Source organism: Molothrus aeneus, chromosome 4 (assembly GCF_037042795.1).
Source record: "Molothrus aeneus isolate 106 chromosome 4, BPBGC_Maene_1.0, whole genome shotgun sequence".
Lineage (NCBI taxonomy): Eukaryota > Metazoa > Chordata > Aves > Passeriformes > Icteridae > Molothrus > Molothrus aeneus.
This window is the reverse complement of record NC_089649.1, coordinates 8,303,627-8,316,798: the sequence shown is the minus strand read 5'-3', so window position 1 is coordinate 8,316,798 and position 13,172 is coordinate 8,303,627. Positions and strand designations below refer to the sequence as shown.

The window sequence follows — 13,172 nt, the reverse complement described above, 5'->3', positions numbered from 1 at the left end:
CTGTTCCCTGTCTGACGGGCTGCACAAAGAGTCACAGGGCTTTAGGGGAACACACGGAATCACAGGGAACAGTGGCTTGGGTTTTTATGGCTTGGGGCAGGCAGGTTGCTGATCTGTTTTCCAAACCTGGAGTCCTGGCAGGGAATTTGCAGGGCATCAATTGCCATGTGGAATGAACATCCACAGGTGTGCCTTGCCACACATACGTGTCACAGAATCACTCAGCCTGGAAAAGACTTCCAAGATCACAGAGTCCAACCACTGACCCAGCACTGCCAAGTCCACCACTAAACCACCTCCCCAGGTGACACATCCTTGTCTGAGCATTTCCAGGGATGATGATTCCACCACTTCCCTCCAAAGCCTGTTCCAATGTCTGCTCCACTTTGTTCTCCCGACCGATGACACCACCTGTGAGTTACCCAAGATACCACACATCATCCTTGGGGCTCACCCTACAAAGACTGAAATGGTTTTAACCCCTTTGCTGTTGATTTGTCCCGACTGACACCAACTTTCTGATGTGGGGCTTTCATCTTTATTTTCTTCCAGCTGACACTGTTTGGTGACTCCCTGAAAATGCTCCCTCTGAGAGGACATAAATTAAAGTTAAATGAATGTAGTTTAGCATTGCTGTTTCCCAGAGGTTAGGAGGAGCCATTTCCACTCATTCTCCATCTCTTGCCAGGTGTAAAAGAGGAAGGAAAGCAACGCCTTGCTGGACCCTCACTTTGCCCCACACTGGAAGCAGAGGCATGGGAAGATTGTGGAAGATCAGGATGAAGCCAAGCTCCAAGCAGGCACAGTGTGATCCCTACGGATGCCAATGGAATGCTGACATTTGAGTGCCTCAGGGCACCATGCAGGGTCTTCCCTTTGAGGGTTCTCATCAGAAAATGGGCTTGGTGCAAGCCACTTCTGAAAACTGAAAAAAAGCTGTTTAACATTTCTGAAAATACTTCCTGACAGGTGGAGTGTCTTCTTCTTCCCCACCAGTAAATGACAACTCAGAAGAATAGATATTGATCATTCATGTGGGGAATTACTTTTATTTTTTTTTGTACATGCTCACAAATTAAATACATGCGGCCCTAAAATTGAAGAGCGAGTCTCTTGAGGATTTACTTTGTGAAGCCCAGAGATAAAGGTCCTTTAAACTCAAAGTGCAACTTAGAAAGACTCTACTCACTGCTCATCCTTTCAATACAGGATGATGAAACCTCAAAGCCACTGGAAAAAGGCTGTAAAAATTACTAAGAATCCAACCATATTTTATTGATGGAAAAAGCTCTTGTAAGATGGCTGAATGTGAGGTTTATGCAAAATGTAGAAAAGGTCAGATGAGTGTAAATATCTAAATTTAAAAAAAGACAAGTTGTGGTGTTGACAACCTAAACACAAGCTGTAAGTCATCCTCATTAAGTGCTCTTTATAGAAAACCAAAGTGAGTAGATTGGGATGAACAAAGCACTAATTTCACAGAGCAGAGGCAAGGATGGTGGAATTAATACATAGATGGTCATAGAAAAGGCTAAAATGGTGAACAGTGAAATGCTAGGATGATAAAGCAGAGAGATCAACATTTGCACTTTCTTCCCTCAATCCTACTTAATAAAATAGCAACTTATTCCCTTCATCATCTTCTCCTAATTGTCCTTCCCAATTTCAAAGGATCCATAATTACAAGTCTCTTCTAGAATCCAGTTAAGAAAATACCATTTACACATCCTAACACTGAAAGGAGAATAATACTATTACTTGAATTTTCAGCTTCAAAATCACAGTGTACAATAAAAACAGAGTACTCTCAAAGAGCTTCCACCACATGTAATTTACCTTATGAACACTGGCAGCTCGAATCCTTTGGCTGGCTCCATCTCCTGCTTTTGAAGACATCAGTGAGATCCTGCACCTCCTTCCAGCCCCAAGCCTTCTCATCCCCAGACTGGAGTCGTGTGGCTGCAGCTGGATTTTGCACTGCTAACCGATACTCCCTGACACAGGTTGTGGTCGGCAGCACAGACTCACAGTCTGATCCTGATGGGGGATGTTTTCACCAAAACGCGGGACTTTTCATTACTTTTCAGTGTTGCGCGCTTTACTTTTAATTTCGTGGTTTTGAAGTTACAAAACGTTGATGAAAAATGCTGAGAAGTCTTGGATTGGATAAATCTAGATTTCAGTCCTTTTATTCCTTTATTCATCTACCACAAATCATGGCATTTTTGTATTTTCCTTTTCATATTTTCCTTTTCATATGTTCCTTTTCATTCTCTAAACAAGAGAATGCCAAGTAAATCTACCATTTCTCTGTCCGTTTTCATCAAATTAGTAGCATCATCAGGAGAAAACATCTCCACCTGAGCTGGCAAAGACCCTTCTAGCATTTTACCAGCAGAAAGACAGGTCAGAGACAAATTGCTGACAAGAGATGTGTTTGGGGGCTCCTGTGCACCACAGCGAGCAGTGCAGACTGTTTTTCTTTCCACATATTTATGGCTTACAATATGTCCCAGCTCTTGAAACAGGACCGTGTAGCTGTGATGATGAACCAGGGGAATTGTGCAGCTCACTCCCTCACAACTGCTAACTGTGGATGATTGCTCCACACGATTCACTTGGAACCCTTTGCTGATCCTCATCATTAAAGAATTATAAAAAAAGGGCAGGAATGGATCGTATGTTTAAGTGTCAAAAACATCTCCACGCCTCTCAGAAACAGGGAAACAAGGAAACTAGTAAAATACACATTTGTCTGCCGTAAAGCGTCAAAATTTAGAGGAGCGCGCTACCCGTGAGGGGAGAGAGCTCGAGGTCTCGAGATACCGCGAGGTCTCAAGATATCGCGATGTTACGCTAGGCAGAACCCCTCTCCTTTTACCGTGACTGACCGTTACCCCCTGTTACAGATGACCCTGCCTAACCGTTAATAAAGGCCAGGTACTGTCCACCACATTGGTGCGTGCATTGGGGCTGGCGGGGCGGCGCGCCGCGGGTTGAGCCGCCGGGCTCCCAACCGGCCGCGCCTACGCAGGGCCGGCGGGCAGCCTGGGCGGCGCAGGGCGGCCGGACCCTTCCGTGGGCCGGTGGCGAGCGGAGCCGGGCAGTGCGGTACCGACGTCGGGGCGATGCATCGCACCGGAGAGAAGAGCCGTGCGGGGCGGCGGGAGTCCTGCCCCGCCGCCCTCCGCAGCAGCGGCGGCCGGGCCGTGCTGGGGGTGCTGACGGAGAACGAGCAGCAGCAGCAGCGGCCCGGCGGCCAGGGTGCTGCTGTTATCAAGCGATGCTCTGGCTTTGAAAACACCGTCACTTCACGTAGAAAAGATGAAGTGCCCAATTGCATCAAAGCAAGGTTTTGCTATCTACATAGATGATTCAGAAGATCAAGAAAACTACAGCTGCCAAGTGTCTGAAGAGCTGGAATTAAGCCACTGTGAACTGGGTACCAGTATTCATCACAGCTGGATCTGAGTTCAGGCTCTCCTATGGTAGTGGAAGATGTTGCAACTCTGGCTGTGGGAGAGTATGCAGAAGACATTTATCAGTACCTCCAAGAGGCAGAAGTAAGATTTAGGCCCAAGCCCTACTACATGAAGAAGCAGCCAGATATCACAACAGGAATGCATGCTATCCTGGTAGACTGGTTGGAGTAAGTAGGGGAAGAGTATAAACTTTGGACAGAGACTTTGTACTTGGCAGTGAACTTCCTGGAGAGGTTTCTTTCCTGCATGTCTGCTCTCAGAGGGAAGTTACAGCTTGTGGCAACAGCAGCAATTCTTCTGGCTGCGAAGTATGAAGAGACCTACCCACCAGATGTGGATGAATTTGTCTATATAACAGATGATACCTACACAAAGAAGCAGCTGCTAAGAATGGAACACTTGCTTCTCAGAGTGCTGGGTTTTGACCGAACAGCCCCGACCATCAACCAGTTCCTCCTTCAGTATATTCAGAGATGTGGAATCTGTATGAGGACAGAGAACCTTGCAAGGTATCTTGCAGAGCTGAGTCTCCTTCAAGTTGATCCTCTTTCTGGAGTACGTTCCTTCACAAATTGCTGCAGCAGCCTACTGTTTGGCAAACTATACAGTGAACAGATCTTTCTGGCCAGAAGAACACCTTAACATCGTGACACTGGGCCACCCGAGCACTTGAGGAAGGCCCACAGGTCATAATTAAAAATGAACTAGGGGAATGGGAACAGGGTTGGAGACTGGTACTCACAGGGCGAGGGTACGCAGCCATTAAGAAAAATAGTAAAATCAAAAGGTGCCTGCTTAAGTCGATAAAACCGGACCTTCAGGGCAAAAACTAATGAAATTTGTAAAGTTTGTTTTGCAGGACTGAATCCTCAGACACCCCCGCGGCCCGTATACCCTGCTTCCTAAAGGCTGTGACGAATCATCAAGCAGCCCGATGGCAGACCATACCAGGGTCGTGAAAGAACTCAGTGACCAAACTAAAGGAGCGGCTGGCACAGAGAAGGACGGGGGGGAAAAACAGCTCAGCAAAAATGTTAAGAGGTATCCATCAAGTAGAGTTCGAGCTCTGGCCAGGTTCTGGCTCTACTTGGATAGAATGCCAAGTAACCCAGAGTTTTTCCCTGCATCAAAGGATCAGAGGGCGATTTGGAGGGAACATAAGTCCAGACATGAACTCTCCAAATCCTCTCTAGTTTTAAGATCAAACAGGTCGCAGACTCTGGGAGAATAATTCGGTCCTAGGAGGTGAACTAAAAAACTGAGGAGGTCCTACAAAGATATTCAAAGTCATGGTTCAGTCAGCCCCCATGACTGATCGCCTTACATTTTAAACAATCAATTTTAAACAAGTTTGTGTTGTTTTTTTAGAAAAAAACAGTTAGAGATAGTTAGCTTTTCGTTTGTTAAACATTTGCAGTTACAAGTTTATTGCAGTTGTGTTATATTGGTCAAGTTAACTGCATTTTGCCAGTTACACACGTTTCCTACTTGTCAGTTTTGTTTTATGTTTTTAGCTGGTCATAAAAGGGGGGGAAATGTGGGGAGATATCGCGAGGTCTCAAGATATCGCGATGTTACGCAGAACCCCTCCCCTTTTATTGTTACTGACCGTTACCCCCTGTTATAAAAGACCCTCCCTATCCATTAATAAAGGCCAGTTACCGTCCACCACATTGGTGTGTGCGTGTGCTTGGCCCCTGTGGCAGAGGCGCCGCCACTGAACCGTCCTCGACCCGGGACGCCACGCCCCAAGCGGTGGCAACAGCCCGGGTAAATTGTAAACTGTGCTAAAGTTATGACATGTACTTTGTGTAAGTCCACGCTGCGTATTATTCCCCTTTAGCAAAACTTTTTGATAAATTCAGAATGCTTAACAGGCATAATACAGCCCTCAATATGTTTGGTGTTACATTTAAAAGCTTTCATTTGCTAAAGTTTTCATGTGTTATTAAAATCATTGCTTGGATGTGGTACAATTTGTATTAAAGGATAATATTCAAACTAAACATACAGCTTTTTAACAGATGTTTAATTACAGCAGCTCCTCAAACTCTGAAATCACTTGTGGAACTCATGTTATTTCAGATGAAACTACTTACATGCCAATAAGGGCTACTTTGGCCCATTATCTTCTCACTTTTGTGGGGCATGATGAAGTTGGGAGCACTTTTAGCTGGATCCTAATTGCCAGTTGTGAGACAAAATAATCTCTAAACCAAACATGATATACATAACCCCCCTTGAATTGCTGTCCTTTTTCTAAGTTCTTTACACTTACCACAAATTCAAAGTGTAACCTCAGAACTCACCTCCTGCCTGCAGCCTCAACTTTTTCACTCTCTGCATTCTCCAAGAAGTTGTCCAAGTCTGATTTATCCCTTTGTAAGTATAAAAGAATGCAGTTATTTATTGTTCAGCTGCTGCTTTATGACAGAAAGACCTTGTTCTCACACTCCTCGCTGTCTGTGCACTGGAAAGCTCCAGCTTGGAGCAGAGGTGGAAATCGTGGTTAACAAATGTGAAACCATTGCTGCTAATAAAACCTTATGGACTAAAATACAGGTTTTATCATTTTATTAGAAATATGAAAGCAGATTTTGTACTTTTTGACATTATCTTATGCTCAACAACCTCATAATACCCTTCTCCATCTTTCTGAGATATGTACTTGCTTCTTAAAGCCTGTTTTCTGATTAGAAAGTTTATATAGCTTAAAAACCTTGTAACTTAAAAGGTTTCCAATAACACACACTAAAGATTTTAAATAAATATTTTAATTCTATTATTGGCATTTACAGGTAGAAAGCATACAGTATGTTACAATTTTATCAAAATGTGAAAAATATGGATGTTACATAAGTAACAATGTAAAAAAAGTATTTTTCTTACCTTCCCTGAAAGTAAGAAAACTATTCAGCATAGGAAAATATTGATATAAAAAACACAGCTTAGGTAAAAAAAAAAAAATTGAAGTTTTTACACAGTACAACAGATTCATCAGATCTGCATGAAGACGTAAGGACTTTGTGAGATTCTATTTCACCTACAACTTTAGGGAACTGGGGGCAACTGGTAAGCTACATTAATGAATCTACAAGTAGTTTTCCCTCATATCTGCTCCAAAATGCTAGAGTGCAGTAATTTTCTATACAATAAATAATTCTTCAAAGTTTCCACCGTAGAAAATCATAGAATGCAGAAAATGCCACTCCAAGGTCACAGAGGCTAGGCAGTGCTTTAATAATAATTATGATAATACTTATTATAGTGCTTTATAATGTCGAAGCACTTCAGAAGAGTTAACTGTTTAGCCCTCACAACACCCCTGTGAGGCAGGGAACCGCGGGTTCTTCCTACCTTTCCATGGTTCAGGTGGGAAAATGGAATCAGGGGACAAGCACAGGCTGCAGCAGCAGCAGCAGCACAGCCAAGAGATGTGGGAATGGGCAGGTCTGTCCCTCGATGCTGTGAGCCAGGGGGCTGGGCTGGGCTGACAAATGACCATCAGGAATCACTGAGGGGGGGCAGGAAGGGACCAGGATTAAGTAAGCATCCCCAAAAATATTTCATAGAGATTCAGAAGCTCTCACACAACTTTGTCCAAAAAAAAAACTAAAAAACAAACAAGCGCAAACAAACAAAACAAAACAAACAAAAAAAAAAAAAAAGAAAAAAAGAAAGAAACCTGAAATGAAAAAATAAAGAAACTGAAAAGGAGAAAAAAAAAAACAAACTCCTAAAGTGCTGACTGGCTTGAGCTGCTTCTAGCACCTCTTGTATGGAATAAGACTTAGAGCAAGCACTGTTGCCAGTAATTATTCAAGCTGATTTATTCCATAAAGTCACATGTGAGCAACTGCAGGATATGGTAACTACATTTTCTGAGACACCTCACCACTGTAGTTCCTTCATTCACCATCTTACTTCCATGCACTTCTTAAGGAAAATGGAATCCTCAGTACTCTTGCATCGTGGAACATGTTAGTAGCTGGAGACAATATGCACATCCTTCACAATTGAAACAAAAAATTAGTTCATTTTCAGAACAAAGCATTATTAATTTAAGAACCACGAACCAAACAATGGTAAATAGGAAAACCCTTTCCAAAGGCTGCATGCCGAATATCTGGTTTGCAAATACAATGCATGCAGGAGAAATAAATTCATCCAAGCATAATTAAATTAAAAATGTCTCCAGTCTCTTTCAGCAGCATAATGGTTATTATTTTTAAAGTCTCCTCCAACCAGACTGGCCTGGGGATCAGATGCTGACCTTGGCTTTTCTACAACCATATAATGGTTTGAGCAGTCCCCGTGGCTTTGCACTGTGGCAGTACCAGGAGACAAAGCCTATACATACTGTTCTGCTTCCCCCTCCTTGGAAACAGCCTTGGCCGTACCACCTTTGCTGTCTTCACTCGCTGCTGCTGCTGCTGCTGCTGTTTTTTCAGGAAGCGATGCCAAATCTTTGAAAACATCCACATAATGCCCAAAGCCCGGGCCCCAGTTCAAGAGGTTGTCCCAGTTGAAGCTTCCTGCCTGCTGGCCCAGCTTCCCGGGCAGGGAGCTCTCCCCGGGCGCGGCGCCCGCTGCCTGTGCCCCCACGGGCCCGCCCTCGCCACGCCGCCCCGGGTACCGCCGCGGCTTCAGCCTCGAGCCGTAGTTGTCCTCGTCATCCGCGTCCGACTCGTTCACCTGGGACAACTTGGGCATCCTGGAGGTGTAGGCCACGGGCTTGTCGCGGTCGTACTCCATCTCGGAGCAGGTGAAGGACTCGTGCGAGTCGCTGTCGGAGGAGGACTCGGGCGCGGGAATGCCGTCGGCCGGGTTCCTGGTCCGGGACAGAGGCCTCCTGCAGTCCTCCTCGGAAGAGGAGCGGCCGTGGTCCGCGCTGCAGATGCTGGGGTTCCTGGGGCGGGGGGTGTTCAGTCTCTCCACCTCTTCGATGGACAGCCCCACCGGGGGAGACGTCTCCAGCGGGATCTGCCCGATGGGCTGCTTCAGGCGGCTTCCCGGGCGGGAGCTGTGGCCCGTCATGGTCTGTGGGCTCTTGCTTCTCCTGCCCAGCCGAGTGGCGTAGTTGAAGATGCCGGGCTGGCAAACGTCACCATGCATCTCCAGCGGGCTCCCTTCCCTGATGGCGAGGTGCAGCTCCCTGGCTGGGCTGTGCCTGTAGAACGTCGAGGATTTGGAGAAGGGTGCGGGGCTGTGCCGAGACAGGGGGTTGGGAGTGGGGCACGCCGAGTGGCTCAGGGATGTTGTCCTCAAGCCCTGCCCGTAGGCAGGCTGGTAGGTCAGGCTGCTGGCTCCCAGGGGCATGGGGGACTGCCGGGCAAAGCCCAGCGGGCTGTGCCTCTGGATGGAGAACTTGGGAGTGTGGCTGCGGAACTGCTTGTAGTGCTGGATGATGTCGGCGTCAGAGGGGGCGATGCTGCTGGCGTTGTCGATGTCGTAGTGCTCGATCTCGGGCTCGGGGGAGGCCAGCGGGGCGCTGGGGATGGTCTCCGTGGCGTGCGGGATGTCCGTCTCATCGTAGATGAGGTAAGGGTTTTCCCTTTCGATGATGTCGGGTTTTGGGTTCCCCTCGGGCTGCTTCCTTACAGTCATGTCATCACCGTAGGGCGGGATGTTGTCAGGGTCATCGAACGCCACATTCTCGCTCCCTTTCTTCTTCTTCTGCTTCGTTTTCTTCTCCTCTTTCGGCCCCTTTGACTTCTTCCCCCGGCACTGGTTGCAGAGGATGAGGCTGAGCACCAGCAGCGCCAGGACCGTGGCGCAGCTGCCCACGATGGCCGGCACGGCCCAGAGCGGCAGGGACAGCTCGGCGGGGTGCGGGGACGGCAGGCACACGTGGCCACCACTGACACCCGCCCTGCACTCGTGGCCGGGGGCACACAGCACGCCCAGGCAGGCCACCACGGTCTCGCACGTCCGTCCCGCGTAGGCCTCGGGGCAGCTGCAGGTGAAGCCGGCGTGGGGCCCCGGCTCGCAGCTGCCCCCGTTGAGGCAGGGGCTGGAGGCGCAGGCCCCCGGGGGCACGCACTGGTAGGCGAACCAGCGGTTGATGCACATCAGCTCGCCCCAGCAGGGATTGCTGGCGCACACGTCGGGGCCGCGGCAGCCCGTCTTCACCGAGGGGTCTGTTCTGGAGAGCGTGGCCAGGCTGTGCTTGCCGGAGAAGGGAAGGGTCTCCCCGCCGTACTTGATGTAGGAAATGCAGCCGTTGAAGCCTGAGAGAGGGACAAAGAGGGACAGAGTTGTTGGGAGCTGAATGTTGAGCGTTCACTGTCAACAGCGCAGTATATACTCACTGTACATACTCAGTACATACTCCACTGTTCACTAAATGAGCCAAGAATTCACATGGTTACCATAGGGAAACATCCATTCTAACAGCACTTAACGTCTTTAAATTGAGTTTGAATAAATACAATGTCTGATGACTGAAATATAGGATATTCAATATATTCAGTATATTCAATATACTGAAATGCTTTTGTCTCCTGATTTTCCCACTTCTCTAAAACTTCTTATCATTTCCCACAGAGAATCCCGTGGGCACCTGCCTTGGCTGTGCTAGCACCAAGCATTATTTGAGTTTGCCTAACGTGCTTCAACTAAGCCTCTTGTCCCCTAAATTCATGGCAATGCTTTTGTTTCTCTGAGTCTTGAGGGGCCTTTTCCCAAACTTCCCATACTTTGGTTGCAGTGCTACCCTACAACAAATTTTAGTGCTATGAGAGCCCAGGAGATGGAATTGTCCCAAGGCTGTGCAGCGGTTGAGTGAGGTCACAGGAAAATCCAGTCTTTTGCCAGCCTAATAATCCTCTGTGTTCCCCTGAATAAATCCTTTCTGGAAGGGTTTTGAGGTAGTGCAACCTTATGGTGATCTCTGCTTGGAGCTGTGGCAAAATGGTACACAGAGATGGATACCACTCTGTCATGAAACAGCAAATATACTTGAGTGGTATGAGATGCTATTAAAGGTTTAGAATCCTCAGGGTTGAAGATTCAGGTTCAGTTGGGAGCACAAGCAAAAGTGATGATCACCTTGCTGCACGCATGCTGGTTCCTTGTAGTACTGATGTGATAAACAACTTGTCACATCTGCCTGGATTTGGAAATGTTACTGGACACAGCAACTTCACAGCCCTGTCACCTTGAGTGTTGTCTGCCTTGAACAGCAGTGCAGATATTTTTGACTCTGAGTTCATGCAGAGTTTTATACCAGAGCCTTATAAATCCTTGGTATGTCGTACCCAATGTAATCCAATATTAAAATAAAATAAAATCATATGAATAAGGGATTTTGGACTGTGTGTCTGCTTAATGGAAGCCAGACATTCCTAATTTGTCTGCCACAGCATTGGGCAGTGGTGAGAGGTTAGTGTCCTCAATTTTCCTTGTTCCAGCTTTCCTAAAGCCTCTGCTTTTTCCATGCACATGCTGCTTATAAAACATACATGTAAAAAGGGTAAAGGTCAGCACAGCATCCACAAGCTTTTGTACCACATTTCATACATATTCACAATACACAAGTGTAAAGTGTGAATTTACTCCACTCAAAAATACTTTATCTGGTCACAAGTCATGAAGCCAGGAAGATTTTTCAATATAGAAATATGTGAAAAATACATCTGTATTGTCTGGACAATCTCATGTTTTGCAGCTAAAAATCACTTCCATCTTTACCTAGCACTTGGGAAATGATATCAAATATGTGTTATCTACTTCTTTTGCCAGGGTTTGAGACAGTTACTTTAACTCTTAAGGGAGACTGATTTGCTCCTTAACAGCTAGACATCAGTAAGAGGGTGTTTCCTTATTGTCCTTGCTCAGAAATAAATCTCATTCTTAATCTGACAGCAGGATAAAGCAGCAGGACCTTGGAATTGCAGAAAATATTTTAATCATATAAATAACAGGGTAAATCCTGCGGTACTTACCAAATCCCTACAAAGTTTTTGTTTAGCATTTTTGCCCAAATGAAAGATTTGCCTTGATTTTCCAGGTTATGATTCAGGTGAAGAATACATCCTTTCTTCTCCATAGGGGTAACAAAAATACAGCAATTGATGCACAGACAAGCAACTCCCCTGTCTCAAAAAAGCCCTGCAGATGGAGTGTCTGCTTGTGGAAACAAGAAGCCTGCAGTGTGTACTAAAGGAACAAAATCTTTAATCCTTACTCATTCAATTTGCATTTTTTCTAGCAAAGGATGGACGTACACTAATAACTAATAAAGAATTACAGTACTTGGGGAGAAAAAAAAAAATTACCTGCAGCTGTGCTCTTGAAAGGCTGGCTGGATGGAATTCCTCCCAGAGAAATGGTGAGGACGTTGAGGCCACCGAAGTCTTGGGTGGCATGGAGAATGTCCCTGCTGTGGGTCCTGTCCACCGACAGGATGGTGGCAGAGCCGTTCTTCTCCAGGAGGACCGAGTGCCACTGGCCATCTGCAGCATACACCTCAGGGATGTTCCTTTCCACTTTCCCAGCAACTCCAGCATCAGATATGTAGTGCACCTTCCCACCTTTTATCTGCTCAGAAGAACACATGACATGTAATTTTAAAATGGTGCCGCATAACTCCTAGGCACGCATAACCACTCTGATGTACACTCACAGCTACAGCAACACGTGGCTTTGGTGTAATAGAAAGCTAGGGTGGGGATATTTTTCCCCAAATAATTGCTTTGTACTAAAAAGGCATCAATTATTTAGCATGAAAAATTTGGCCAGAGCTAAACACATCACGTTGTAGAAACTTTGGCAGAAAACGTGCATCTTTGAGCTGCCATCCATTCAACTCCTGGCTAATCCTACTGAGCAGCCAGCTATAGGTCATGCACATGACACACACTTTAACCAGAGAAAGAATATTTTTTTCTCCTTCTTCAAGGCAAGTGTGGAAAATGCTTAGCAGAGCGAACAGATGTTGTCCTCGCCCAAGAAAATTGCATCCAGTTTTTATTACGACACAGTAGGAATGCATAAGGCATGGCAGGGCTTGAGCAAGAGCCCCATTTCATATCTGCTTTTTCTGCTAATTGGTATTTTGCAGGAAACTTTTGTGGTATTTCAGAAAACTTTCTGAAGAGTTGCAAAGCGCGTGATTTTGTGAGAATTTTCAAGTAATACTTTCTTGAGCAAACTGCTTTAAAAATTGTGAACAGCCAGGGGAAAAAGGAAGAATATTATGGCTTTTTCTCTTAATAATGATGCCTCACAATTCTACCAAATCATGAGATGCGGGATTTCAAACCTCTTACTATGATCCCAAAATGAGATCAGTGCAAATTCTGCACTTAAGATGTAGGAGCTTAAAAAGAATCCCAACATCCAACCCTGCCAGTTTCTCAAATATTGCATAAATTTGGGTATGCTGGCTGACCTCCTAAGGGCATACAGAACTGCGCAAACTCACAGAGCATGGCTCTGAGACTTGCTGCAGGTTTCCTTTGGTGCTCTGCATTTTTGGTCACATATTCCTGCATGCTTGGTCACACATATTAAATGGAACAACTGCTCTCTGTCCCACGTTCCCCACTGCAGCTCGGTCAGCCCGAGATCCGTACCCCGAGCGTGCGGGACGTGCGCAGGCAGAGTCCAGGAAAGGTCACAGCCCCAGGTTTGCTGGAAACTCTCAAAGCCTTGCATCCTTTGTTCCAGGAAAAATAAGGTTCACCT

At 46.1% G+C, this 13,172-nt stretch overlaps 1 protein-coding gene and 1 pseudogene across 1 annotated transcript in view; one reads left to right on the top strand and one right to left on the bottom strand.

Moving 5' to 3' along the window:
- Positions 1-3,128: 3,128 nt before the first annotated feature.
- LOC136555902 (cyclin-A1 pseudogene) lies at positions 3,129-5,490 on the top strand (annotated as a pseudogene).
- Positions 5,491-7,299: 1,809 nt separating this feature from the next.
- Positions 7,300-13,172, bottom strand: part of FAT4 (FAT atypical cadherin 4) — a 127,450-nt gene continuing 121,577 nt past the window's right edge. Inside the window, exons 16-17 of the mRNA XM_066548874.1 lie at positions 11,762-12,023; positions 7,300-9,712 (exon numbers count right to left, since the gene is read on the bottom strand). Of these exons, the coding sequence (XP_066404971.1) occupies positions 7,833-9,712; positions 11,762-12,023 (2,142 nt within the window). The 3' untranslated portion in view covers positions 7,300-7,832. The remainder of the gene's footprint in view (positions 9,713-11,761; positions 12,024-13,172) is intronic.